This window comes from Juglans microcarpa x Juglans regia, chromosome 5S (genome assembly GCF_004785595.1).
Source record: "Juglans microcarpa x Juglans regia isolate MS1-56 chromosome 5S, Jm3101_v1.0, whole genome shotgun sequence".
Classification (NCBI taxonomy): Eukaryota; Viridiplantae; Streptophyta; class Magnoliopsida; order Fagales; family Juglandaceae; genus Juglans; species Juglans microcarpa x Juglans regia.
In genome coordinates, this window is record NC_054603.1 from 28,186,865 (window position 1) to 28,212,866 (window position 26,002).

The window sequence follows — 26,002 nt, forward strand, 5'->3', positions numbered from 1 at the left end:
GGCGCAATGAGAACTGAACTTGGGCGGATCTCCGAGGTACGGAATTGATCTCTTACTATGACATCGTTTTGCCGGCGATATATCGGCATACTAAAACAGGATAATGTTTTACAGCAGTCTTCGTGGACAAAAATCGTCGTGAGAAAATGGCTGAATATACAGAGCAGAGGGGAAGAGTTCCACGCCGATTGTTATTCGATAAAAGGTAACTAAATTTCGAGTTTCCGAGTAAATATATGTGTATATATATTTACACTTTTCTTTTTATGTTTTCACAAACGTCTACGTTTCATATCCGCCATGTTTCTGGTTTCGGTTTTGGATTAAGAAGTTGTTTCAATTTAGATAAAACGGAGATGAGGAGGAGGAGGAGGAGTAGCTGCTGCGCGGACCAGGACTGCTGCGTCGTCGTTCCGAACGATTTTCCAGGTATTTTACTGTGCAGACTGCAGTGGCAGTTTTTATCATTTCGTGCTGCTCTGGTCTTTTTACAGAGCCATCAATGGCGAAATTCAAAATTTATTTTAATTCATCTTATTTTATCTCATCATTATAAATTTTTATACAAAATATAATAAATAATTTAACTATTTCAAATTTTAAAATAATTTTTTTAAATTTTTATATAAAATATAATAAATAATTTAATTTTTAATTTATTATTTATAAATCATCTCAATCTATCTTAATTTATGAATCCAAACGGCTCCTTAATATGATTGGACATGAGAAAGGGATATGACTTGGGATCATCGGGTAGACTTACAAGGCCCCCCCTGATTCTCTCTTTATTTTGTTAGGAGTCTGGTTGATGGGGGCAAACAATGCGTCAGGATTTGAGCCGGAAGTAGCAGCTGCCACAGAACCAGTAAACCTCAGGTAAAGGTGAAATTAATGTTGAATTAGATCTATCTGGGTACCATGATGTCTTGGTAGTAATGAATGGGAATTGTTGGGATTGTGTAGGATGTTTGTGGGGACATGGAATGTTGGAGGGAAATCGCCACAAGAAGAGTTGAACTTGAGAGATTGGCTGAGGTCCACCCCATCAGCTGACATCTACGTTATTGGGTAATGCAATTTTTGCTTGTCCTTTTGTCTTTTTTAACTATAACAAGACGGACAGACAGACATCAGCCAAGGATCTCTATCATAGCATTTGCTAGTTTTGTGTTCGAAAAATTATTTATATCAGCCGTTGTAGCTGCAATATACTGTGTTGAGGAAGAAAAAAAAATATATATATATAGGATGTGCGGAGAATGAGATTTATTTATAGCCGTGCTATTTGTATTCTGCCCTCCCTTAGGACACTGTAGTAACTTCCTTGGACAACAGACAACAATCTTCTGTCTTTTCCAATAAATCTCCTCACTTAACACTGCCTTTATTGGTATCTTGTTATTCACGAAAATAAAAAATTTAGGTCTGAATGGCCAAGAGCATATCATATCTCATTGGACTGTACGATACCGGAGTGCCTATCAAATATCTCATATAGGTTATACGGTGCCTGAGTTTTACCTATCAAAATATAGTATTTTATGATTTAACTCAATTTTAAAAACATCTACTTAAATAAATAATAAATAAATAAGATAAAATTGACAATAAATAGGTTATAATAGTAAATAAACAGTATAATATGACATAAACAGTATATAAGCAATGCAAAATCTTAAGAATTCGAGTAATTTATAAATATCGTGGAATCTACATCTTTTTCAAATCTTAAAAAGTTAAAATTATTTAATCTCATCTCAATATCTAAACATAAATTTTTTTACAAACTATATCATCTCATCTTAACTCAAGATGTCTCACTATTTAAAATATTTTATCTCATCTTATCTGAATTATGTTTCTAAATCGAATCTTTTTGGAGAATGACTGAGTGACGAGAGGCCAGCTTAGATACTAAAGTATTATGAGAATACTCTATTATTATTTATTATTTTATTATTATTTTTTATTATTTTTTATTATTATTTAATATTTTATTACTATTATTTTTTATTATTTACAAAATATCTGAGATCATTTCACTACTCAATCGCAACTTAAATGTATTCATTAAATGCAAACATTAGTACAAATGAGTTTTTTTTAATTATTTTTTAAACATTTTTAATTATTAAAAAATATATAAATTTAGTCATTTTCTTAACTATTAAAAAATAAAAATATATGAGTAGATATATCTTATGAGCATATTTGATAGACATATTATCATTTTTCTTTAGTTGTTATTTAAATTTGAGGCATGAGAAGAGATAGATGATATACAGAAGATAATTTAATATATTTGTTTCGTGTTAATTTTTAAATTCTAACGATAACTTAAATAGCTTTATCATTACACAAATTTGACTTGACGAATTGGGTTGAGCAGCAGACATGAAATACAAACAGTTTATTATTAACATGCACCCAAGACTCATCACCCGCCTCAACCCAAGCGTTCTCGGTAGGATCCAAACAGAGTTCTCTAGTTGCTTAGCTTGTTTGGTTTTAAAAGCACGCTCAATTTACCTTATCTCAATTAATTATTATAATTTTTTAAAATTTTTAAATAAAATATAATAAATAATTTAATTTTTACAAATCTCAAAATAATAATAATATTTTATTTAATTTTTAACTTTTATCTTAAATCATTTCATCTTATCTTACTATCTAAACAAATCTTATTATAATACTAAATTGTAAAATACTGATTATTATAAAAGATACCAGCATATCAGATAAGTACTTTAATTTAAAATTTATTTTTACTGATACTTTTGTATATCTAGCAATTTTTAAACAAGATCTTTAGGTCGTTTCTTTTTGTGTTTTTTGGTTAAAGTAGGTTCCAAGAAATCGTCCCTCTAAATGCGGGGAACGTATTGGGCGCAGAAGACTACGGTCCAGCTACAGAGTGGCTTTCCATGATTCGACAAGTTTTGAATGACCCCGAGCTTTCCCAATGTAACAACAATGGCTCAGGCGCGGAGCATCCGCCGCAAGGTGACCAGCGTGTGAGCTTGAAACCAAGACTCAGCTTCTCAGACTTGCTTTCCTTAGAAGACGAACTTGGTAAAGAGGACTTCCATGAAATGGTAAACTCAAATTCGATTAATGGAAGGTATGGGGAGGGTCTCTTGCCTTCCTCAACTTTCAGGTCGGGGAGACGAAACAGTCCCCCTCAGCGACGTTACTGTCTGGCGGCGAGCAAGCAGATGGTTGGAATCTTCTTGTGCGTGTGGGTTCGAACGGATCTTTACAAGCACGTTCGAAACACGAAGGTCTCCTGCGTCGGCAGAGGCCTTATGGGATATCTTGGGAACAAGGTTAGCTATTTAAATTCCTTTTCACCTACCTATCCAGAGTCAGACAAGACATTTATGACAGACGTAAGAATTTGAGAACTTCAATTGAGAAAGTACTGAAATATGCATGAAGTGGGTTTTTGCGTTATTGATTTCTACTCGACATACTCGGGTAGACTTTTGATCAGACAGCCTTTAATATGATTATGGTTTAAATGGAAGTGTTGGTTTGTAACCATTACGCCATTACGTATGAGCTAGCTAGCTGTGGCTTGTTTGGAGATGAGGTAAGTTAAGATTAAAATTAAAAAGTTGAATAAAATATTATTAAAATATATTTTTTAATAGTTGAATAAAATATTATTAGAATAAATTTTTTAATATTATTTTTATTTTGAAATTTGAAAAAATTGAATTATTTATTTTATTTTGTGTGAGGATTTAAAAAAATTGTAATGATGAAATGAGATGAGATAAGATATTTTATGAAAACAAACAATGCCTTAAAGAAGCCATTTTTGGCACCGCACATAAACCTACCACTCCAGAAAAAAAATAGGATTAACAATCGTGTTAAAGAAGCCATTTGTTAGTGAACAGGAGTGAGGAATGTCGCAAGTAATTCTAGACTTGTGAGAAGTCTGCAAAATCTTTGAGTGGAGAGAAATCTCGGCCTGCATTAGTATAGCAGTTAAATTATATGATGTTCCGATTTATATTGAAATCTCAAGAAAGTTGTCTGATTGTCATTTCTACAGACTGTCCTTTTGATATCCTTTATATTCTTATTTTTTGTTGTTAATAGGGCTCAATATCAATCAGCATGACATTGTACCAAACGACATTTTGCTTTGTGTGCACCCACTTGACCTCCGGGGAGAAAGATGGTGACGAGATCAGAAGAAATTCAGACGTCGCAGAAATTTTGAAGAAAACAAGGTTTTTTCATTCAGCTAAAGGTCCTGAAGAACTACTTCCTCCTGATACAATATTGGAGCATGAGTGAGTCCATTTTCATATAGCTATATATCTATCTAATTACCTATATATATAAACATATATATATATGACGCACTGCTACAAACACAAAGGTATTATAAAAAATAAATCTACAAACTGACATGATTTCATGTGATCTATTAGATTTACTTTACATTAAAAGTAATTTAACAATCTGACACACTGCATTAAGTCACGTCAGTTTGTAAATTTACTTTTGTGTAATTCTTTTGTGGCTATAGTATTTCTCTCTCTATATATATATATGGTTACCTTTTTGGCCAAGCTAGGTCTAATATTCTTCACTTTATCAGTCTTTTTCAACTGTTTTGAACGACTGAAAATAAATTATCTGGCTTATGACTTTCTTAGAGGCAAAATTTTCATGCATGAGTTGCTGCCCTCTTTCCCTATAAAATATCTTTCAAAGCATTTGACTGTCATTTTTTGTTTTCTATTCAGCAAGATTATTTGGCTTGGGGATTTGAATTATCGGCTTGCAGCTGGTTGTGGTGACACCCATGAGCTATTAGAGAATCATGATTGGCAAGCACTTCTAGATAAGGATCAGGTTAGTTAGCGTGCTAGCAGAATATTCTTGACCATATTTGCCCTAGGCTCTTCTCCATTTGATTTTGGATTATTTTCATAGGATGCATATGAAATTGGAATTTACCCTCAAAGACCAACATATATATTACCATTACAAAGCCTGTTTTTGACCAAATCTAATGTACGTGGTGATTAAATTATGTTGGCAGCTAGGGATAGAACAGAGAGCTGGTCGAGTATTTAAAGGGTGGGAAGAGGGGAGGATATATTTTGCTCCAACTTACAAGTACCTCCCCAATTCTAACAGTTATAGTGTCCAAACATCGGACTCTAAAGAGAAACGACGCACCCCTGCCTGGTAAAATCCCAAACCTTCGTTTCTCTTGATCTTCTCCTCTTTGTTAGGAAGTTTTCTATATGAGTAATGATACATATAGTTGTAGAGTGCGCAAGTGTCGTTCAGTCACTTTGAAAAAGTGTAGGATCTATTATTAAAAAATTATTATTTTTTAATGTGAGTCTCGTATTTATTCATTTTTTTCAAAATGATTGCACGGCGCTTGCGGACTCATGACTGCAACTATCATTACTCTTTCTATATATATTCCTATATTATAGTCACCGCTGCTTTTTTTTTTTTTTTTCCCCTTCTCTTTGCTATGGGCTTTGTTGAATCCGTCAGAAAAAGGAGAAAAAACATAGAAGAACAAAACAAGACACTTTAAGACCGGCAATCGATCGGCATAGCCATGTAAATTAAGCTGCCTTAATTCATTGATATCGTTAGATATTCTTGTGCTGCGGTCACTTCACTCAACTGCACAGTTTTGGTTGACTTCAGCTGCTGTCAGCAGTGTTGTATATACTCTAGCGGTTGTCTTGTAGTATTTTGTTCTTATTGCGTGGCGTTGTTTACACATTTCATTTATCAAAACTGAATTAGTCAATATAATACAATTAATACAACTTCAGAGAGGCATTATTTGCTTCATGAATATTATTATCTACAAGTGGATGGGAGAGAGATTTTTCTTTTCTTCTTGTTTAGGCAGAGATAATAAAATAGAGAAATAGTAGTTGCAGTTATGAGTATGCAAGTGCTATACAATCATTTTGAAAAAAGTAAATAAATACGGGACCCACATAAAAAAAAATTAATTTTTTAATAATGGACCCCACTCTTTTTTAAAGTTATTGCACGACACTTGCGCACTCTACGACTATATGTAGCATTACTCAATAAAATAAGTAGGACTGATCTTGTGGTGACGAATATATCGGGGTGGAATATATCCAACCTCTAAGCTAGCTGCCTGCCCATTTGGATACTTAGATGTGAGGTAAATATTTGAATATCTTTCGAGTACAGTTCTATCCATTGAGAGAACTCAGAAGACAAGCAATAGGAAAGAGAGAGAGATTTTTTATTAAATATTTTCTGTTATTAAGACAAATAATTATAAACAATATCAATCTGTACCATTTTTCAAAACCAGTCACCGTCACATAAGATGCTTTCATTCACTATATTTGCAATCTAGTATCGATTATAATTATTAATTATTAACCTCATGCAAGTTGAACTTTAGTTTAATAAATTAGTTAGAACGTGCATTTTTGTCTTATGAACAACTTAATCACTTGGTTTTATTCTATCCAATTAGTAATTAAGATTAGAAAGATTGATACCTATTTTGATGAAAAAATGATTGGTTTGTTTGGATCTTGATAGGTGTGACAGGATTTTGTGGAAGGGAGAAGGACTAAAACAAATCCTGTATTTGAGAGGGGAGTCCAGATTTTCAGACCACAGACCAGTCTATTCACTGTTCGCGGTTAAAGTTGACGCTGCAAATACTACAAGAAAACTGTTTAATTGTAATTTCCCGCAAAAATAACTATTTCTTATTGAAATGGGTATTTTCGTCATAAATAATCATTCTCATTATAAATACTCGTTTTTCTTGTAGTGAAACAGAAGCAAGGAAACCAGCACAGCACCCACGTCCACCAAGTTGCATGAACAAACTATCAGTAAATGCTGTCTTGTTGTGCGGCCAAAATCCAAGCCGAAGAACTTTTGCTATATCCCCATACACAATGCTGCGTGGACATCCCCTCGTCCAGGTTTTTACTTAACTCTGATCACAGCCCACAGACATTAGAAAGTGTGTAGTTTGGTCTGTAACCGCTGACTTCGACAGACAACCTGAAGACCGACAAGCATCCGACGTCTGACAACCGCCGGTGTTCCCTGACATTTTAAGGGGGGCAGGCGTGCAGTGCAGTGCCAAGGGTGCGATATCAATGCATACATTGATGTTTATGGTGAAAGTATAAATAGGAAAAGTTTTTTTAAGTGGCTGGATCTCTGGGCTCTTAGTCATGCGTGCTTATATATACATTTTTTGAAGCCGATGATTTGATAAAAGCCCATAAGGTTCAGTGTTTTTACAGGGTTTAGTTCAGCTTTTGCAGAAGAGTGGTTTCCTTTGTTCTTTGTGTTTATCTTTTGTAGCGAGAAGGTAGAGAGAGTTAAAGTTGGAGCTGTACGTACAGTAAAAGCTAAAAGGTCGATGCATGCATGGGTTTTTTGGCTTTCAGAATTTTCTGAATGATGAAATTCAGAGTGCGTATTATAAATCTACCAACATGATAATTCGATTTTTCGTCTGTTCATAATTGTATCAGATGATGGAGTGCATCTCAGCAGTGGGGTTGGGTGACAAACGGCACGACCTCGAGCCCTCGACTCTAGAGGGGATTGGTCACGGACCATCCTCTTGCAGAGTAGGTCATGGCCACACCCCAATGTGCGGTGAATTGAAGTGTAATAACCTCTACCCTATGCCAATTGGATTCAACATGGAGGCCTGCTCTGCAACCTACAAATTACTCCCTAAGTTTAAAGATGTAATTTTTCATTCAAGTACTCCCAACTTCAACGGATTGCCATGTCATCGCCAATTAAAACGTGTCAAGTGTTGCAACAAATACGGCACTACTAAGTTGATCGGGCTATGGCGGCCACCACCATAGTTGGGAGGGAGAAGGATTTCTGGCATGGTTCAGTTCCCAAGTTATGAAGGAAGGATACAGGGTTTAACGATAAGAGGGTGTGCATGCATGCCTTTTCCTTCTGAAACCGATGGGAAGTTCTAAATTTCTAATGGTGGGTGTTTTAGCTCATGTGTTACGCCTCTTCCCGACTGAATTTGTTTCTGGTTCTTTTCCTCCCTGTTTCCAAGAACTAGAGGGTGATGTTACCATCACAACTTCACTAAAGTAAGTTCAAAGGAACATCGAGGAAATATGGGTGGGCAAAATTTCAGCCCTTAGACCTCCATCCGAGCTCTGACGAGGCTCCGACTCCGATGGAGTTAGAGTTTGCAGAATTCGGAGTCAGAGTCGAAGGAAGTCGGAGCCCATGCGGGCTCCAAAATTCAAACTCCAAACTTCGACTATTTAAAAAAAAAACATATGAACAAAACGACGTCGTTTCATGAAGGAAAGGGGTCCAAAACACAGGACCCGCTTCTTTCCCTCTCACTTTCAACTTTCAAGTTTCAGCTTTGAAGCTTTCGCACACAATAACAGCAACTTTCAACTTTCGCACGAGGAAGTTCACGTTCAGCCACCACTACCATCACCTTCAGCCGCCGTCTGCAACTCTGCCATCACTGGAATAATTGTAAGAATGATTTCTAACTTCCTCCTCCAATAGATTTGTTGTTCCTCCGTATAATTGTAAAATGTGATTTGTGAAATGTGTATGATTTGTTGTTCATTTCAAATTCTTTGTTGTTTTCATTTCAATGATTTTGATTTTTAGGCTGTTAAATTTAAGAATTAAGTGATTTAGATTTTGTAAAAATTGGATTTTTTGTTCCAAGTGAGATTTGCTTGAGTGGCGCTCAAGTTTCGCTCGAGCGAACATCACACAGATTGTTTGCTCGAGGTGGTAGACCCCATCTAGAGCAGCTACCTCTTGTGCAAGTAGTCGAGTCCCAATAGATCTAGAAGACATAGATATGCTTAATAAAGAGGAGTTGATGAATGTTGAGGCCGATCCACCAGCACAACCTAGTAAAAAAATGTCGTGGACATGGGAACATTTTCTTAGGATGACACATATGTACAAAGTTCAAATTTATTGCGGCTACAATGGTATCATCAAAACCGTGCATCAAAGAATATTATGTAATGTAAGTTTGAGGTTGAGCGTTACTTTCTAGAAGACGTCGAGACACCTAGTGATACGTTCTAGATATTAATTTTGTGGAAGGTGAGTTCTGGCAAGTTTACAATCATTTCCCGAATAGTTAGGGATGTACTAGTCATTCCTATCACTACGGTTGCCTCTGAGTCAACGTTTAGCACTGGAGGTCATTTCTTAGATGCTTATCGGAGTTCATTGTCTCCGACCACCATTGAGACCCTCGTTTTGCACACAGAACTGGTTAAGTTCAACGCTTATTGGAGTAGACACCGTTGATGCTGAGAGTTATAGGCTTGAATCAGGTAACTTTACGATTTTAAATGATTATTTACATAATTTTTATGTTTTCATTATTTAATTTATAATTTATATAATTTTGTAGACCTAGATATAAACCCTAAAGTAATTGTGGATGACTGAGAGTTTGATATCGACGTACTGTGGGATGATTACCATCATGTAAAACTCGTCAGAGTTAGAGGTGGAGGTGAGTTCATAATATCACTTGAAGTCTTGCCTAATGGTTTAGAAGTTTATAATTAAATGACTAAAGAAAAGATAGTGCATCTGATCAATACAAGTTAAAATTTCATGCAGGAAAATTGGAAATCACTATCGACTCATCAAGTCATCGACTCAAATGCATGGACTGTCCAAGACTGATGCGAGACATTGGCCATTGTGGCTATTCATATTTAAATGAAATCTATGACATTATTCAATATTTTTGTACTATAAATTTAAATTTATTGCAATTTGTAGTTTTAAATTTAAATTTATGGTTTGCTATTTGTAATTAGATTTTTTAATTATTTTTTTACATTATTAAACAAGGGTTAATATTGGGCCAATAGAAGATTCGGAGCCCATTTTCTCAACAGGGCAACTAGGCCTAAAAAAGCCCAGTTGCTCCTCCGATCGAAGCTCCGAGCTCCAAACTCTGATCAGAGTCAAACTCCGACTCATTGGAGCCGGAGTCAGAGTCGATGTTTTGACCTCCGACCCCAGTCGGAGTCGAAGGTCAGAGGTGGGCACTCCAACTCCATCGTAGTCAGAGCCCACCCGTACGAGGAAATACTAAAGAAAAGAGGCAGGCAGCTACTAATAAACTCTGAGCATCAAAATTACGATTGCCAATCGAATAACTGTTATTTAGATCTATCAAGCACAAGAAGAATACTTCCGATGGTAAATAAATAATATATAATTAAAATACGAGGATCTACCATTCACAGCCAACTGAGCCGTGATTTTAAGATAATAACAATACAAACCGAAGACATAGTTATATGTTTTTCCAATCAAAATGGTTGCCCTGAATTTGTATCCTTGAGATCCCCATCTGCCACACGATTTGTTTAAGATCCACAGCAAGCTGATTTTTGTGCATTTTGAGCAGCCCCTGATGCCGCATCCGGTTGGCTAATTTTAATCGTCTGCGGCTGAAAAGATCAAACAAGTAAAACTCCGTTAGAACAAAATACAAAAGGATTAGTTCATCTGGGCATGGGTTCAATGCCGGGTTTTTATTTAGGTGTGAATTGTTGACAAAGGTACAGATAGTCACTCAAAATGAAAATAACATGGGCATGCAAAGAAAACCCATTTGCATTTCATCTATTTTTCACCATTGCGACTTCAAAGTTCAAACTATACCTCAGCCCTTGAGTCAGTATCTGCCAGTCTTTGCTTAATATCCCTAGCTATTGAAAAGAAAACCTCTTCCACGTTTAAATTTGTCTTTGCACTCTGCCATTCAAAGCTTTTTCAGGGGAAATAAAAGAAGAAAAAGAAAGGAACGAAAGACAAAACCAACTTGTTCGGTAAGTTTAACATAAGTGACAAATGTTACTCACTGTCTCAAAGAACTTGATTCCATATTCATCAGCAAGAGCTTGGCCCTTTGAGGTAGGAACAGCCTGAAAATAAGGTTTTTGTCAACTGAAAATCAATGTCAGTCAAGCAAACTAATAAACAGTCAGAGGAGGACTGACCCTTTTGCTTTCATCCATATCAGCCTTGTTACCAACCAGTATCTTGTTGACATTGTCAGAAGCATGTTGTTCAATGTTACGAATCCAATTCCTAATGTCTGAATGTTAAACAAATTAGTTTAATTATCATTTAAAATGCCCACCATTAATTGAGTATAGGAAGCTCTGGAAGGATGTCAAGTATCAACACTACTGTCTAAAATTCAATGGAAAATAACTCATTCAATTTGAAATATACATTAAAGCAGAAGAGGGACCAATATAATCAGGGCATCTTCAGATATTGATAGTGAAGAAAGACATTACTGTTAAAAGATGACTCGTCAGTGACATCATAAACAAGCAATATACCCATGGCTCCACGATAGTACGCTGCAGATGAAAGGAATAGTTAATCAACCTTCTAGCACTTAAAATCATGGCAGACAACACTCACATGATGTGATCAATAAAAAAAGGAAAGTATTTATCAACTACAGAAAAGATCTGGCTTAAATCCATGCAAATATTATCTTTGAACAAAACATATCACAAAAATGCTAATTTTTTTTCAAAACATTATTATATATATGCAAACACAGCTCCTGCTGCAATGTTATCATAATACCATATTTGTACGTCAAAAACAAGTTTGAATACAAAATCAAGTCTTTCAAAACTTCTGATGACCCGCAAAAAAATGCAATATGAAACTGCACTACCCATAATGTGTTAAGACCATAAAAATAGCATCAGATTACATTCACAATCCTACCTGATATCATCTTAAATGCCAAATACTAACCAGTTGTAATTGTTCGAAACCGCTCTTGACCAGCAGTATCCCAAATTTGAAGTTTAATTCGTTTGCCATCAAGTTCTATGGTCCTTATCTTAAAATCAATTCTGTCAAAGAAAATCCAACCTAGTGACATCAGAATCCAATTACTGAGAAACAAAAAGAAAATTCTGCATATCTACAGAACTGAATAAAACACTTACCCAATGGTTGTAATAAAACTAGTGGTAAACGATCCATCCGAGAAACGCAAAAGAAGGCAACTCTTACCCACGCCTGCCATGTCACATAAAAATGGTACAAGTATAGTTATCCAGGATCCTAACTTGAAATATTCAAGATATAAACGAGAGCCCTTCAATGACCATCTCCCTTTATTCCCACGTAAAAAGCTAAGTGGCTGACATTGAATATCTTAAACGGAGAACAAGAAATAGAAATGGAAGTCAACCCTAGAAAAAAAAACGAGGATGCATGCAATGAGAAAAGATTCAAACAAAATTTTGGCCGTCCTCAGCACAGCAAGCATTGAAGTGGGTCAAAATAGTGAAATTCCGCAATCAACTGAATCTCAATAACAAAGTGCACCACAGAATTTTTGGCATTCTTGGGAAAACATGACAAATGTCATTCTTTTAATTATTTCCTAAGGGCAGACTTACATCAAAACCTATCATCCTCAATCCAACAGCGTCTGCACGCATCTCTCAAGCTCTAATTCTAACTTCTCAGTCACCCTTTTAATTACACTGCGCTGAAATCAAATAGTATAAAAATTTCTGCCAAAGGGGTACTTTGGAGTCGATACCAAACTCAGTTTTCGAAAGTGCATACTTAATAAACAGCCCATTGAACAAACAAATTGCCTAGCTTACAATTAGCCTTCCCCAAATAATCAATCTCAAATGCATTTCACACCACATGTCAAGGTTCCATGTCCATTCCATTAGAAAAAGGACCACAATTGAAATGTAAGATTAAGATGATAAAAAAAAAAAAAAAAGGACCGAAAATACATAGATGATAATTGTGCAACTTATCTCAAAAAAGGAGCAGATGTCGAATCATACCTGAAACGGAATCGTTTTTTTTTTTTCCCTCTTTTTAATATGTGAAATCAAGATCACGCTCCAAATCAAGGAAATTATAGATTCCGAAGGATAGAAATGAAAGAGCGTACCGCTATCACCGATCAGAAGGAGCTTTATGAGGTAATCGTAATCTGCTCGAGCTCTAGCAGGTGGAGCGGCCATTGAAAATTAGCACGAGGATCGGGAAAGCGAACCCTAGACAGAAATTATAGAATAAACAACGAGAAAAGTGAATAGGGAAAAAGAATTTAAAATTTGAAAAATAGAAAGGATAAAATGTGAAAAAAAAAAAAAACCCCAAGGGGCAATACCAGATCAGGAGGAACCAGGAAAGGGGAAGAGTGGGATCTAAGGAGATAGATCATGAGACGAGAAAAGGGCGGGGGGAACGTCCCTGCTGCCACGTCAGCACCGGTCGGACTGAAAATAAAATAACATAAAGATATAGGGAAGGGAAAAATAAAAAAGAGGACGTTTGCATCATTTCATGCATGCCAAAAATTTGTTCTATGTTCATGGCGGTTTGGACAGACGGGTTCGTTGGAGATGTTTGGAAGGGATATTACTCCCTGTTCAGAGGCAGGCCTGAAAAGCATCTGGGCCTGAGACAAGAGTGTGTCCAATCCGGCCCAACCTTCAACAAGGCAGGATCAGGTAAGGATAGATGCGGGTGGGGCCCCAACACAAACCATGCGTGGACATGTTGCATTAAATGCGTCGACATGGTATGCAAGCGGGAATCTCGACAGGAGATTTGGTTGTTGACAAGGGGTTGCCTCATTAAATACGACAGCATAGCAGTCTAAGAGGACAGAACCTTGCGAGGGGGGAATTGGAGACGAAGAAAAAGCAGGTTACTCACTCAATCTTTTTTACTTTCACTTCTTCCTTCGAATTTGGAATTCTAACTTTGGCATCGGAGGCATCATTGCCACCACTAGCCACCTCAAAACACACCTCAACAGTTGCTACCGTCTGTCGAATCCAATATTACTTTGGTCTGACAGCATCAATGTGCCTTTTGTACTCCGACTGCGACCCGCCCCCGAATATCCTACGACGAAGAAACTGCACTGGCTGACCGATAGGACGTATCTATAAAGGCAGAGGAGCGAGCGGCAAACCCCACTCCAGAAGCAGGGGAGCAAGCGTCGAGGCCATCCCCAAGGTCAAAAGAGCTCATAGACACCGAGAGGTTGGAGTGTGCGACAAAACTGACCCGTATTGCACCGAAGGTTCTACCCTGCCCCCCGAGCTCATTGACCAAGAAGTGGGAACTCGAGACAAACAAAACCTAAAACAAGGAGAAACTAAGGAACTCCTCGAACTAGTATCCTTAGACGTCGCCCATTAGATAGGAGAGTGAGAATAGAGACGAGTATGAACAGTGAAATGAGATCTCAGTTAATACCACTCCTCATCGAGCATTAGAACGTATTTGCTTGGTGTCACATAGACATGCATGGATCGATAGGAACATAATTGAGCACTGCCTAAGTGTGAGTCCTGACGCGACGAAAGTCCAACAAAAGAGATGGACCTTCAGCGCAGAGAAATACACCATGATGGCAGAGGAAATCGACTTGCTACTAACTTCGAGTTTCATCTGAGAAGCCCACTATTTGGAATTGCTTTCCAACGTGATCCTTGTGAGAAACTCAAACAATAAATGGAGGATGTGCGTAAACTTCACTAACCTTAACAAGACATGCTTAAAGGACAACTACCATTTTACCGCGCATCGACCTGATTGTCGACTCAACAGCTAGGCACAAGATGTTGCCATGGATGCCTACTCCGAGTACAACCAAATTTAGATGAGTTCGGAAGACGAGGAGAAGACCGGGTCCGCTTTCTTCACGAACAGAGGTCTCTACTGCTATCGACTGATGCTCTTTGCCTAAAAAACGCCAGGGCCACCTTCTAGAGACCAGTCAACCAAATGTTTAAAGAGCAAATCAGTCGTAGAGTGGAAATGTACGTCGACGACTTGCTGGTTAAAAAAAAGGATCCAGAAGGACATACCGATGACTTAAGGGAAGCATTCACAGTCCTTCGAAAGTATGGGATGAAACTCAACCCTATGAAATCCACTTTCGAAGTATGATCGGGGAAATTTCACGTGTTCATGGTCTCGGAAAGGGGCATCGAAGCTAATTAAGAAAAGATTCAAGTTGTAATCAATATGAAATCTCTCTGAACCGTCAATGAGGTATAGAGACTTGTGGGAAGAATTGCGGCACTCCATCAGTTCATTTCTCAATCGATCGACAAATGTGCACCCTTCCTCCAAGTGTTACGGAAGGCCCACGAGTGAACAACGATTGCAAAGAGGCATTCACCCGACTCAAAAAATACCTCACCAACTTGCCCCTTTTAAGCCAAATGGTGTCGGGAGAGACATTGTATCTCTGCCTGTTAGTGACGGCTATTGCCTTCTCGGTGGCGTTGGTCCGAAAAGAGGATAAGGTGCAAAAGCATGTCTGCTATGTCAATCGTGTGTTGAGGGGAGCAGAATCGAGATACCTATCGATGGAATTTCTAGCATTCACACTGGTAGCGACCGCACGCCAACTATGACCGTACTTTCAAGCACACCCAATCGGAGTCCTAATAAAAGCATCGCTGAAAAAGGTCCTGCAACACCGAGTCATGTTTGGGTGCCTAGTAAACCAGTCGATTGAGTTAAGCAAGTTTGATATCGATTATGTGCCTTGAACGGTGGTCAAGGGGCAAGCCTTGTGAACTTCGTCTCCGAGATGAAAGGACCTCCTAAGAAAGTTCCCCCTCTTGCCAGGGGCAATCAGTGGCATGTCTACGTCGACAAATTGTCATGCCGAAAAGGCGGAGGCGTGGAAGTATACATAGTATCTGACGAGGGCAAGAAAACCTATCAGTCGATCCTTATCAAGTTCAAGGCCACGAACAACGAAGCGAAATATGAGGCTTTGTTGGTAGGGCTAGCCATCGTGAGGGCATTGAATGCAGCTGGTGTAAAAGTAAAGTCAGATTCTGAAGTGATGGTGAACCAGGTCAAAGGGGAGTATGTAGCGAAGAGCAAAAAGCAAAAAGCTTCAGCTTTATCTGCAATGAGTATGGGAAGAGTTCAATTGGTTCCAGAGTTTCGACAATGAATTGCCAAAAAGACAACTGGAAGGTGGATCGACTAGCTCGGGCTACTTCAGGTATTGATGATGCAGAACTACCATGGAAGACGGTCACTAGGGAGGTGGAGGTCCTGACCATGGGAGCCGTGATAGCAGAAGTGGGAGATGCCATACCTAAATGGGGTCACGAGATAAGTCAGTTCTTGGCCACTGGAAAGTTGCCTACCTAGAAGAAAGAGGCGAGGAGAGTGAAGAACAAAGCTTCTCGATTCATCTTGGTGGATTGGAAGCTGTACAAATGAGGTTTATCTTCCCCCCTTCTTAGGTGTATCTTCCTAGAGGAAGCCTAGTATGTCATGGCGGAGATATATGAAGGAGTTTGTGGAAACCATTCGAGTGGAAGGACCTTGGTAGGATAGACGTTGAGAGCGGGTTACTATTGGCCCCAAGCCCTTAAAGACGCGAAGGGATTCGTACGGAGGTGCGAGAAGTGCCAGGTACATGAGCCGATCTCACATTGCCCGCCCGAGGAGATGGCATCCATCACTTTCCCCTGGCCGTTTGCGTAGTGGGGGTTGGACATTGTGGGGCCAATGCTGCAAGGAAAAGGTGGTGGTGCAAAGTTCATCTTAGTGGTGGTGGATTATTTCACAAAGTGGGTAGAGTCAGAATCCTTCACAATGATAACTGCCACCACGTGGTTCCTATGGAAAGCTGTGGTGTGCCGATACAGCATTCGGGCCATCGTCGCGGTGATGAAAGACAATTTGATTATGACCACTACAGAAACTGGTGCAGCGAGCTAGGCATAAAGGCCATGTATTCATCTTTGGCACAACCCCTAAGCTAACGGGTAGGTGAAGGTAACTAACAAGACTCTAGTGGGTTCATGAAGAAAAGGTTGGCGACCAAGAAGGGGGTGGGTGGAAGAGCCTAGTGGGGATCCTAGTGGAAATCAACAAGACCCTAATGGAATCCTGAAGAAAATTCGGTTGATTACGTTAATGGCGTATAAAATTAAACTAGCTTCCGTTTAGATTTTCTCTTTGCAAAAATGACATAGAAGAGAAAAGAGATCATGCTAGTTTGACCAAATAAAGTGTAAGTTTTCCTATTTTAAGTGCTTCTCCAACAATTAAAGTGTAACGGCAACTTTTTTCTTGATTGATGAATTGTCTTGTATGTTTGATTAGACTACTAAAAATTGATTTATGTAGTCCTAGTAGACAAGTCTAGTGTATTTTTATTAGAAAAATGGGCAAGCATGATGTTTATATAAAAAATTTATTTTTTCAATGTTGGATCTTATTTATTTTTTAATAAGTATGCAGAGCGTGTATACTTTAAAACTGTATATAACATTGCTCTCTAAAAATATATGATTTTTGAGATAAATTGTCATTTAATTGAGTATGATTCAATTGAGTGTGGATTCAAAATGCACAACAAAAACTAGTAAAGGTAGATATAGTGTAGACAAATTCATGAAGCTACTTCATTATCATGCATTATAAAGATAGATCATGAGGATATAGATATTGAAAATAAAAAAATAATCAGAAGAAGTGGATGGCCATGCATGAAGACTCCATACATAATTGACGTGGTCACGTTCTTTCGGGAATCAACAGGTTTGACCATTGTCCAAATCATAACCCCACTCCGCCCATGCGGGGGCGGGGCTCCCCGCCCCTCATCTAGGGCCCCTAGCGGGGGCGGGTGGCAGGGAGGGCCCAACCTCGCCCCGCATTTCCCCCGCTTATACATATATATATAAACATAAATATATATTTATATTTTACAAATTGTATATATATAAATATATATTACAATTTGTTAGACTTGTTCAAAAAATATGCATTGGCAAATTTAAAAACTATATAGTTTAAAAACTAATACACTACAATTTACACAAAATATGCACTAACAAATTTAAAAATTACATAGTTTTTAAATTATAGTCATATTTACAAAATTTAAATTATAATTTGGATCTAAAAATGTATTTTTAATTACTTTTGCACTTAGAAATAATTTTTAAATAAAATAAATGTAGTGTTTTTTTTAAATGAAAAGAGGCAGAGCGGATTCCTGCACCTTGCCCACCAGGCCAGGGTACCCTGCCCCTGCATCCAGGGGGCGGGGGCGCGGACGGGGGTGAAAACCAATGTTTTGAATACCGTACCGGACAGCGTACCGGTCAAGGCACTGGAACGAAATATTTCGGTACCGGTACCGTTTCGGGATAGCGTTTCGGGATAACGTTTCGGGATAGTCGATCTATAAATAAATTATATATATAAATATATATAAAAATTATATTCTAAAATAATAGTCTATATATAAATAAATTATATACAAATACATATATATATATAAATTATAAATAGTCTAGTCTGAATTGAGGGTTAAAAAATAAGTTTGTAGTTTGAAAAAAAAAAAAAAAAACACAGGCCGAAATATCGGCCGGTACCGGCCGAAATTGAGGGTACGGTACGAAATTTAAAACTTTGGTGAAAACCCCATCCCTCGCCCCATGCGGGGTGGGGTGCGGGGAAAGGGTACCCCCGCCTCGTAGGGGCGGGTAGCACCCCTAACAAGAACAAAGGCTGGTAGGTTTATGAAAAGTCAAAAAATATTACCAACCTTGGAAAGTGTAATGGATAGGCATCCACATCAGTGTTTTAAATTTCGTACCGTACCGGCCGGTATGGCCGAAATTTTTCTTTTCGGCCGTCCGGCCGGTACAGGTACTATATCTGTTCTGTACCGGCCAAAATACCGGCCATACCAGCCGGTACCGGTCGTACCGGCCTGAATTTCGGCCTGTACCGGCCTATATTTCGGCCGGTACCGGCCGATATTTCGGCCTGTGTTTTTTTTTTTTCGTTTTTTCAAACTACAAGCTTATTTTTTAATCCCCAATTCATATTAGACTATTTATAATTTATATATATATATTTATATATAATTTATTTATATATAGACTATTATTTTAGAATATAATTTTTATATATATTTATATATCGACTATCCCGAAACGTTATCCCGAAACGGTACCGGTATCGAAATATTTCGTTCCAGTGCCTTGACCGGTACGGCGTCCAGTACAGTATTCAAAACATTGATCCACATGCAGCTCTTGCACGAATCAATATTTAAATATTCAGGGAAAAAGTTTTTTTTTTTTAAAGCTCTGGTCTACAATTAGAAGAGAGATATCTCGTAATATTTCTTAGGAAAATGTTAGTTGATTTTATGATTTTGTCTCCTCAATCTTACTCTTTATGAATTTTATTTTTTTACTTAATAATTAAAGAAATGATTATTAATAAAGTTGTGTATTTTTTATTTTTTCTTAATAATTAAGGATACTTAAAATATGTAAAAAAAAAACAAAACAAATAAAAAATTTTGAACTAGCGGTATGCCCAACGGTAAAAGATTGGCAGCCCACTAGCATGATCCTATTTATTATTATTATTATTGTTATGAATGTTGAGTATTAAATATTTAAATATTAGAAGATCTACTTTAAGTGCCTATCTTTATTTTTAAGAATCTTATTTGCTAGTATTAGTTTAGTTAATTTATAAGTTGTTTGAGTTTAAGATAAAAAACAATAATAAAAAATAAATAAAATAAAATAAATAAATAAAACTAGACATGTGAAGTAATCTTATTGATTACTCAACGAAATTATATTTAAATAGTTATAAATGTTCTAATTCATTAAAAAGTACCTCTAGTGAATGTTGAAAAGTATCTAGATACAGTCAAGGGTTGTGCGAGTGGCGCGTTCTCATTTTAAAAAAGAGTCGGGTTACTCTGCCTCCCAGAGTAGCCCGTTCTACTTGACCGCACGTTATTTTTGAGTTTTTTTTCTATTCACATTTTTTAATATTTTTAAAAATAAAAAAAAATACAACAATACACTTAAAATCAATTCCTTAATCACTAAGTAAATATGGAATTCACATAAAAAAAACTATAGTTTTAATAATGGTGTTAACATCCTGTTTTGTACGCCTTTATGTAAGATTCCAGCAACTTAGGTCTTCAGAACTTGGGTCTGTGAAAATAGAGAAGAAGGCAACTGGGAAAGGGTGGCATTAGGGCTAAGGAGTCTTCAATGCCAAAGTTAGTAAAGTCTCTTCGAAGTTTGTAAATAAGTAAGAGAGTCTAGGGATCAGACAGAGTTACTCAGACCAGGGAGTTATTATTTATACCGAAGGTCTAGGAAGGGGACATATCATGTTTGCGAATGTGTCATTAATGTGGCGTGTAGCTCGGATGGTGGTGTCGATTAACGTCGGTCTTTTGGATGCGCTTTACCTTGCCTAGTCCTTCCATTCTTACTTTTTGCATTGTTGTGCTTTATTTTGGCATGTAACTCAAAGAGAAGAAGAGAAGTGTCGTCAGTGTCCGTTGGCCTTCGTTCACTTCCTTAGGCTTGGGGGGAATGGAAATCCCCCTACGAGTTAAGCCGCACTAGGGGAGACTCTGGTTGCCTCCTCAGGGGAGAGGCTGAGTAGCGTTTCACTAACCCACCTCTATGCCCCTCCTGAGCAGCACCGTGGCTGCAAAGTTGGATATTAATAGATAGAATTGCTTTTCGCCACAATGATGGCCAAGGAAAATTCTTTGGGTAGTCGTGGGGTTGATCCCACTCTCCATCGCGTGGAGACAAGGCGGCCTCTGGCTCGACCCGTCTCCTTTATCCGCGGGGAGGTAAGCTGTCCTAGTAGTTTGGAACGGGACTCGCTCCCTTCTGTTAGCATTTTGTATTTAATCTCTGGTTGGAAAATAAGGATGCTATCATAATTTTATCCTTAAAGACATGAGTTAATTTCGCAAACCTGGGCCTTTTGGCCTATGTCGCAATGTGTTTGTTGCTTTTTGTCATGTTGCTGATGTTTGCGTTCTTCAGTGAAGTATTCAGGCGGTCAATAGACTCGGGCCGCATTCCATCGGGGAGAGGTCGGAAAGCCTCACGCCAAACCGCCTCTTTGTCCCCCGAGGAGGTAACTTGAATATGGTAGCCTTTGGCTCAACTCGTTCCTTTGTTTCCCGTAAGAGGTAGATTATTCGGGCAGTCTGCTACTAGACCCACTCCCGCTCGTTGACATTATAGGGAATGGTAAGTTTGGGTCAGGCTGGTTCTGATCCCACACTTCGTCGTAGCGGAGGTCGAGGTAAGTTATTTGGGTAGCCATGGGGCTAGTCCCTTTCTCTGCCGCGGGGAGATAAGGTTGCCTTTGGCTCGACCTGTCTTCTTGGTCTACGGGGAGGTAGGTCGTACTCCGCTACGGGGAAACAGGATGGCCTTTGGCTTGACTCGTTTCCTAGGTCTGCGTGGAGGTAAGTTGTTTGGGCAGTCTGTTACTGAACCCATTCTCGCATGTTGACGCTTACGAGGAAGATAAGCCTTTTCCCTTCGGGTAGCTGAGGACTGACCCGCACTCTGCCTCGGGAGGGATATGACAACCTTTTGGCCTACCTTTCCCTTTAGTATCTCGTAGAGAGGTAATTCAGACAGCGATGTGGCTGGTCCGCTCCTCCATAGCGATGGGGGTCGGGGTAAGTTTTTCAGGCCATCAGGGGAGTTGGTCCTTCTCTCTTAGATGAGGAGGTTGGACCTCCTGCTTAACTATCATCCTTCGTGGGGAGGTAGGTTGTTCAGGCAGTTTGGAACTGGACCCATTCCCATCCATTGACATCACAGGAAATGGTAAGTTTGGGTTAGGCTAGCGTTGATCCCACACTTCGCTGTGGTAGAGATCAGGGTAAATTGTTTGGGCAACCTTGGGGCTAGACCCGCTCTCTGTCACGGGAGGGACAAAGTAGCCTTTAGCTCACTCTACCCTTTTGGCCCCGTGTGAGGTACGGTTTTCGGGCAGTTTGTAACTGGACCCGCTTCCGCCTGTTACGCTCACGGGAAATGTAAGTTTTTGTCTTTAGGTGGTCAAGGGTCGACTTGCACTCCTCTACAAGAGGGATAGAGCAGCCTTAGGCATTACACTTGTCCTTTTTGCCTCGCGAGGAGGTAAATTGCTGATGGAGATTTTGCTGATGGAGATTTCATTGATTTCATTGATGGAGATTTCGTTATGTCCTTGAAACTTGACTTTGAAATACAATACTTCTTTTATTAGGATTTGTAGCGTGTTCATGAAAACATGAATTCACAATAATTAAAATAGTCTTACCAATAGAATTTCTGCAGATGTTTGGCGTTCCAGGGATGTGGCAATCCCGGATGATTTGTAGCAGTGACCATGTAGGGGCCTTCCCATTGGGGCCTATCTTTTCCTTGTCCTTCGTTGTTATTCCTATCTCTTTGAGTACGAGATCTCCGACCTTGAATGTTCTCGGGCACACTTGCTTGTTGAAGCATCACTCGACCCTTATTTTGTTGGTCGCGGTTCTTATCTCTGCCTCCAGTTTGACTTCTTCCAACAAATCAAGTTGTTCCTCCAGCCGCCTATCATTGGATTCTTGTTCGAAGTGCTAAACTTTGTAGGTGGGGATTCTGATCTATACTGGCGGCATTGCCTCGTGGCGGTGAGTGAGAGTGAAAGGAGTTTCCCCCTGTCGGCATTTTCATTATGACCCGGTAGGCCCACAAGACAGTAGGAAGTTCTTCTGCTCAGTCCCCTTTCTGTCGTCAAGTTGCTTCTTGAGCATTCCTATCAATGTTTTGTTGGTCGCCTCCACTTGCCCGTTAGACTAAAAGTATCCCGGGGACGAGTACCAAAACTCAATCCCCAATTTCTGACACCAATTATGGTAGTGATCAGAATCAAATTGTCTCCTGTTGTCCGAAATGATAGTGCGCGGGATGCCAAACCTGCAAACCACCGTCTTCCATAGGAATCATGTGATGTTGTTCGCCGTGATGGTTGCTAAGGACTCGGCCTCAACCCATTTGGTGAAGTAGTCCACAGTTACCACCACAAACTTTACTCCTCCCTTGCCAAGGGGAGTGGTCCGACCAAGTCAATTCCCCACTGGGCGAAAAACCAAGGTGAGGTGATTGACATCAGTTCATCCAGCGAGCAGTGGGGCACCTTAGCGTATTCTTGGCATTTCTGGCATTTTCGTGCATACTCCTTGACATCTCGTAGGGCCTGGGGCCAGTAATACCCCGCCCTCAATACCTTTTCGGCCAGCGCCTTTCCTCCCGAGTGACTGCAGTAGATCCCTTCATGTATTTATGCCAACATGTACTGCGCTTCTTCAGGGGAGATGCACCTCAAGAGAGGTGTCGAGTGACCCATCCGATATAGAATTTTCTCAATCAAAGTGTAGCGTTGCTCAGTTTTTGATCTTTCTAGCCTCCTATCGTCCTCGAGCACCTTATTGGTATCCAAGTACTTGAGTATGTCCCTCACCCAATCTGGGACTCCGGCGGGTACTTCAATGGTTCGGATCACCGTCTACTCTAGCAGGGGAAAGTCTTCTTGTCTGGACGCTGCACGTGCCTGCTAATCCTCTTTCCGATTGTCTGCCCTTAACACCTGCTGAATTTGGAAGTACTTGAAATGGGGCCGCTCGGCTTCTATTAGTGCCAAGTATGTTTTTAATTTTTCGCTCTTTACAACAAACTCCCCTCGCACTTGATTGACCACCACCTAAGAGTCAGCTCGTACTTCAATTTCAGTGGCACCCAGAGACCTGGCTACCGCCAATCCCGAAAGCAGCGCTTCATATTCTGCTTCGTTGTTTGTGGTTTTAAATGCCAACTTGATGGCGTAATTGTACTCCTCTCCTTCGGATGTAACGATATGCACCCCCACTCCTCCTTTAGCTCGACAAGATGAGCTATCCATGAAAACTTGTCAGGGCCTCAAGGGAGGTGCATGATCACTCCTTGCTGAGAAACCAGTAAACTCAGCAACGAAGCCTGCCAACACTTGCCCCTTGATGGTGTTTCGAGGTGCATAGTCGATGCCAAATTCCCTCAGCTGTATTGCCCAGTTCATAAGCCGGCCTAAGGCGTATGGTCGTTGCAGGATCTTTTTCAAAGGGGTTTTTGTGAGGACCCTTCTTGGGTGAGTTTGGAAGTACAGGCGTAGTTTGTGCATGATTACTACCAATGCAAAGGCCAGTTGCTCTATGCGGGGTATCTAGCTTCGGCTGGTGTAATAGACCGGTCTTTGGACTTCATCTTCTTAGCGGACAAATGCTGAAAAGACTGCCTGGGGAGAGACTGCCAGGTATAGGGTCAACTTCTCCCCACACCGGGGTTGGCTGAAGAGCATAGGGCTCGTGAGTTACTTCTTGAGAGCCTCGAATGCCAAGTCGCACTCGCCGTCCCATACCTATACCTTTTGCAAAATCTTGAAAAAAGACAGGCATTTGTCAGTGGATCTTGACACGAACCTGTTGAGGGCTGCCACTTGCCTGGCCAACCTTTGCACCTCTTTTATGCTTTGAGGTGGGGCTATGTTGAGGATGGCCTCTACCTTCTCGGGGTTGGCTTTGATTTCGCGTTTCGACACCATGAATCCCAAGAACTTCCCAATCCGATGCTGAATGCGCATTTTGCCAGGTTCAACTTCATCTGGTACTTCCTCAGTATCACGAAAGTCTCCCTCAAATCGTTCAAGTGTTGTTCCGGAGTCCCACTCTTAACCAACAGGTTGTCCACGTAGACCTCCATATTTATTCCTACTTGATTTTTGAACATACGGTTAACTAGTCGCTGGTAGGTGGCGCCTGCGTTCTTTAGCCCAAAAGGCATTGCTGTGTAACAATACAAGCCTCGATCAGTGATGACGGAGGTCTTCTCCTCATTCTTCGGGTTCATGCGAATCTGGTTATACTCAGAATAAGCATCCATGAATCTAAGCATATAATGGCTTGCAATGGAGTCGACGATCTTTCGGGTAGGCCTTGTTGAAGTCTGTGAAGTTGACGCACATTCTCCATTTGCAGTTTAGCTTTTTTACAAGTACCACGTTAGACATCCATTCCAGATAGTGGGCTTCTCGTATGAATCCAGCGGCTAATAGGCGGTCCACTTCCTCAGCTATGGCGATGTTCTTCTCTGCACTGATACTTTGGCATTTTTGCCTCATTCTTTGGCCTTTAAGTCTACACTAAGGTTGTGCTGTATGATCTCGAGGGCTATTCTGGGCATGTCCTCGTGGCTCCAAGCAAATACATCCTGGTGCTCGACGAGAAGTTGCTGCATGGCGCTCCGTGCCTTAGATGTCATTTCGTTGCCGATCATTACCATGGCTTCTGGTCTGTTTGAGTTTAGGGGAATGAATTTCAATTGCTCGTTTGGTTCCACCTTTCTGAGCCTCTGCTCGTCTCAGACCTCGCCTTCAGCTGGTGCACAGACAGGAGGAGGTGGCAAGGTGCAGTCATCCACCATAAGACAAACCACACTTACCCCGCCACTCGGAGGCATCCCATCCTAGGTGTGCTCCCACATTTCTTCCGAGGTGTCCCCTTCGGTCCTACGAGTCTGGTTCTCTCGCTGGTCAGCTTCCATGTTCATCAGCACTATTGGTGGGCTTCCGACTTGTCTGGAACGAGTTGTCGCAGGCATATGAAGTACACACATGATTTATAACAATTCCACAGTTGGCGCCACTGTTAACGTCTTGTTTCATACGCCTTTAGGTTAGGTTCTAGCAACTCAGGTTTTCAGAACTTGGACATGCGAAAATGGAGAAGAAGGCAACTTGGAAAGGGGGTGGCCTTGGGGCCGGGGAGTCTTCGATGCCAAAGTCAATAAAGTCTTTTGGAAGTTTGTAAATAAATAAGAGAGTTTAGGGATCATAGAGAGTTACTTGTACTTGAGAGTTGTTATTTATACCGAGGGTTTGGGAAGGGGACAGATTGTGTCTACCCTAATGGGGTCCGTATCTTTCGTACTGTTCCTTTTATCAAAATTTTTTAATGCGGCATGGCTCTGCGACGACGTCATTAATGTGG

General features: G+C 39.7%; 3 protein-coding genes across 5 annotated transcripts; 1 reads left to right on the top strand and 2 right to left on the bottom strand.

The window, feature by feature from the left end:
* The first annotated feature begins 57 nt into the window (after positions 1–57).
* LOC121267275 (type I inositol polyphosphate 5-phosphatase 8-like) lies at positions 58–7,001 on the top strand. Its single transcript, XM_041171124.1, has 10 exons — positions 58–205; positions 346–429; positions 801–879; positions 967–1,071; positions 2,852–3,332; positions 4,117–4,313; positions 4,773–4,881; positions 5,072–5,220; positions 6,595–6,732; positions 6,833–7,001. Exons 1-10 carry the CDS (start codon positions 58–60, stop codon positions 6,999–7,001), a joined length of 1,659 nt encoding a protein of 552 aa, XP_041027058.1.
* Positions 7,002–10,176: 3,175 nt separating this feature from the next.
* LOC121266957 (ras-related protein RABE1c-like) lies at positions 10,177–13,414 on the bottom strand. 3 transcript variants are annotated; one of them, XM_041170823.1, is made up of 9 exons: positions 13,263–13,414; positions 13,034–13,140; positions 12,057–12,129; positions 11,860–11,960; positions 11,382–11,447; positions 11,076–11,173; positions 10,938–11,000; positions 10,738–10,830; positions 10,177–10,523 (listed from the first exon to the last, which is right to left on the bottom strand). In XM_041170823.1, exons 2-9 carry the CDS (start codon positions 13,104–13,106, stop codon positions 10,440–10,442), a joined length of 651 nt encoding a protein of 216 aa, XP_041026757.1. In that variant the 5' UTR covers positions 13,107–13,140; positions 13,263–13,414; the 3' UTR covers positions 10,177–10,439. The 3 variants fall into 3 exon arrangements, with proteins under 3 accessions (XP_041026757.1, XP_041026758.1, XP_041026756.1); XM_041170824.1 differs by lacking the exon at positions 13,263–13,414 and having other exon boundaries at positions 10,177–10,517; positions 13,034–13,236; XM_041170822.1 differs by lacking the exon at positions 13,263–13,414 and having other exon boundaries at positions 13,034–13,234.
* A 10,271-nt stretch (positions 13,415–23,685) lies between these two features.
* LOC121267276 lies at positions 23,686–25,134 on the bottom strand. The gene is made up of 4 exons (XM_041171125.1): positions 25,012–25,134; positions 24,746–24,869; positions 24,437–24,683; positions 23,686–23,875 (listed from the first exon to the last, which is right to left on the bottom strand). Exons 1-4 carry the CDS (start codon positions 25,132–25,134, stop codon positions 23,686–23,688), a joined length of 684 nt encoding a protein of 227 aa, XP_041027059.1.
* Positions 25,135–26,002: the final 868 nt, after the last annotated feature.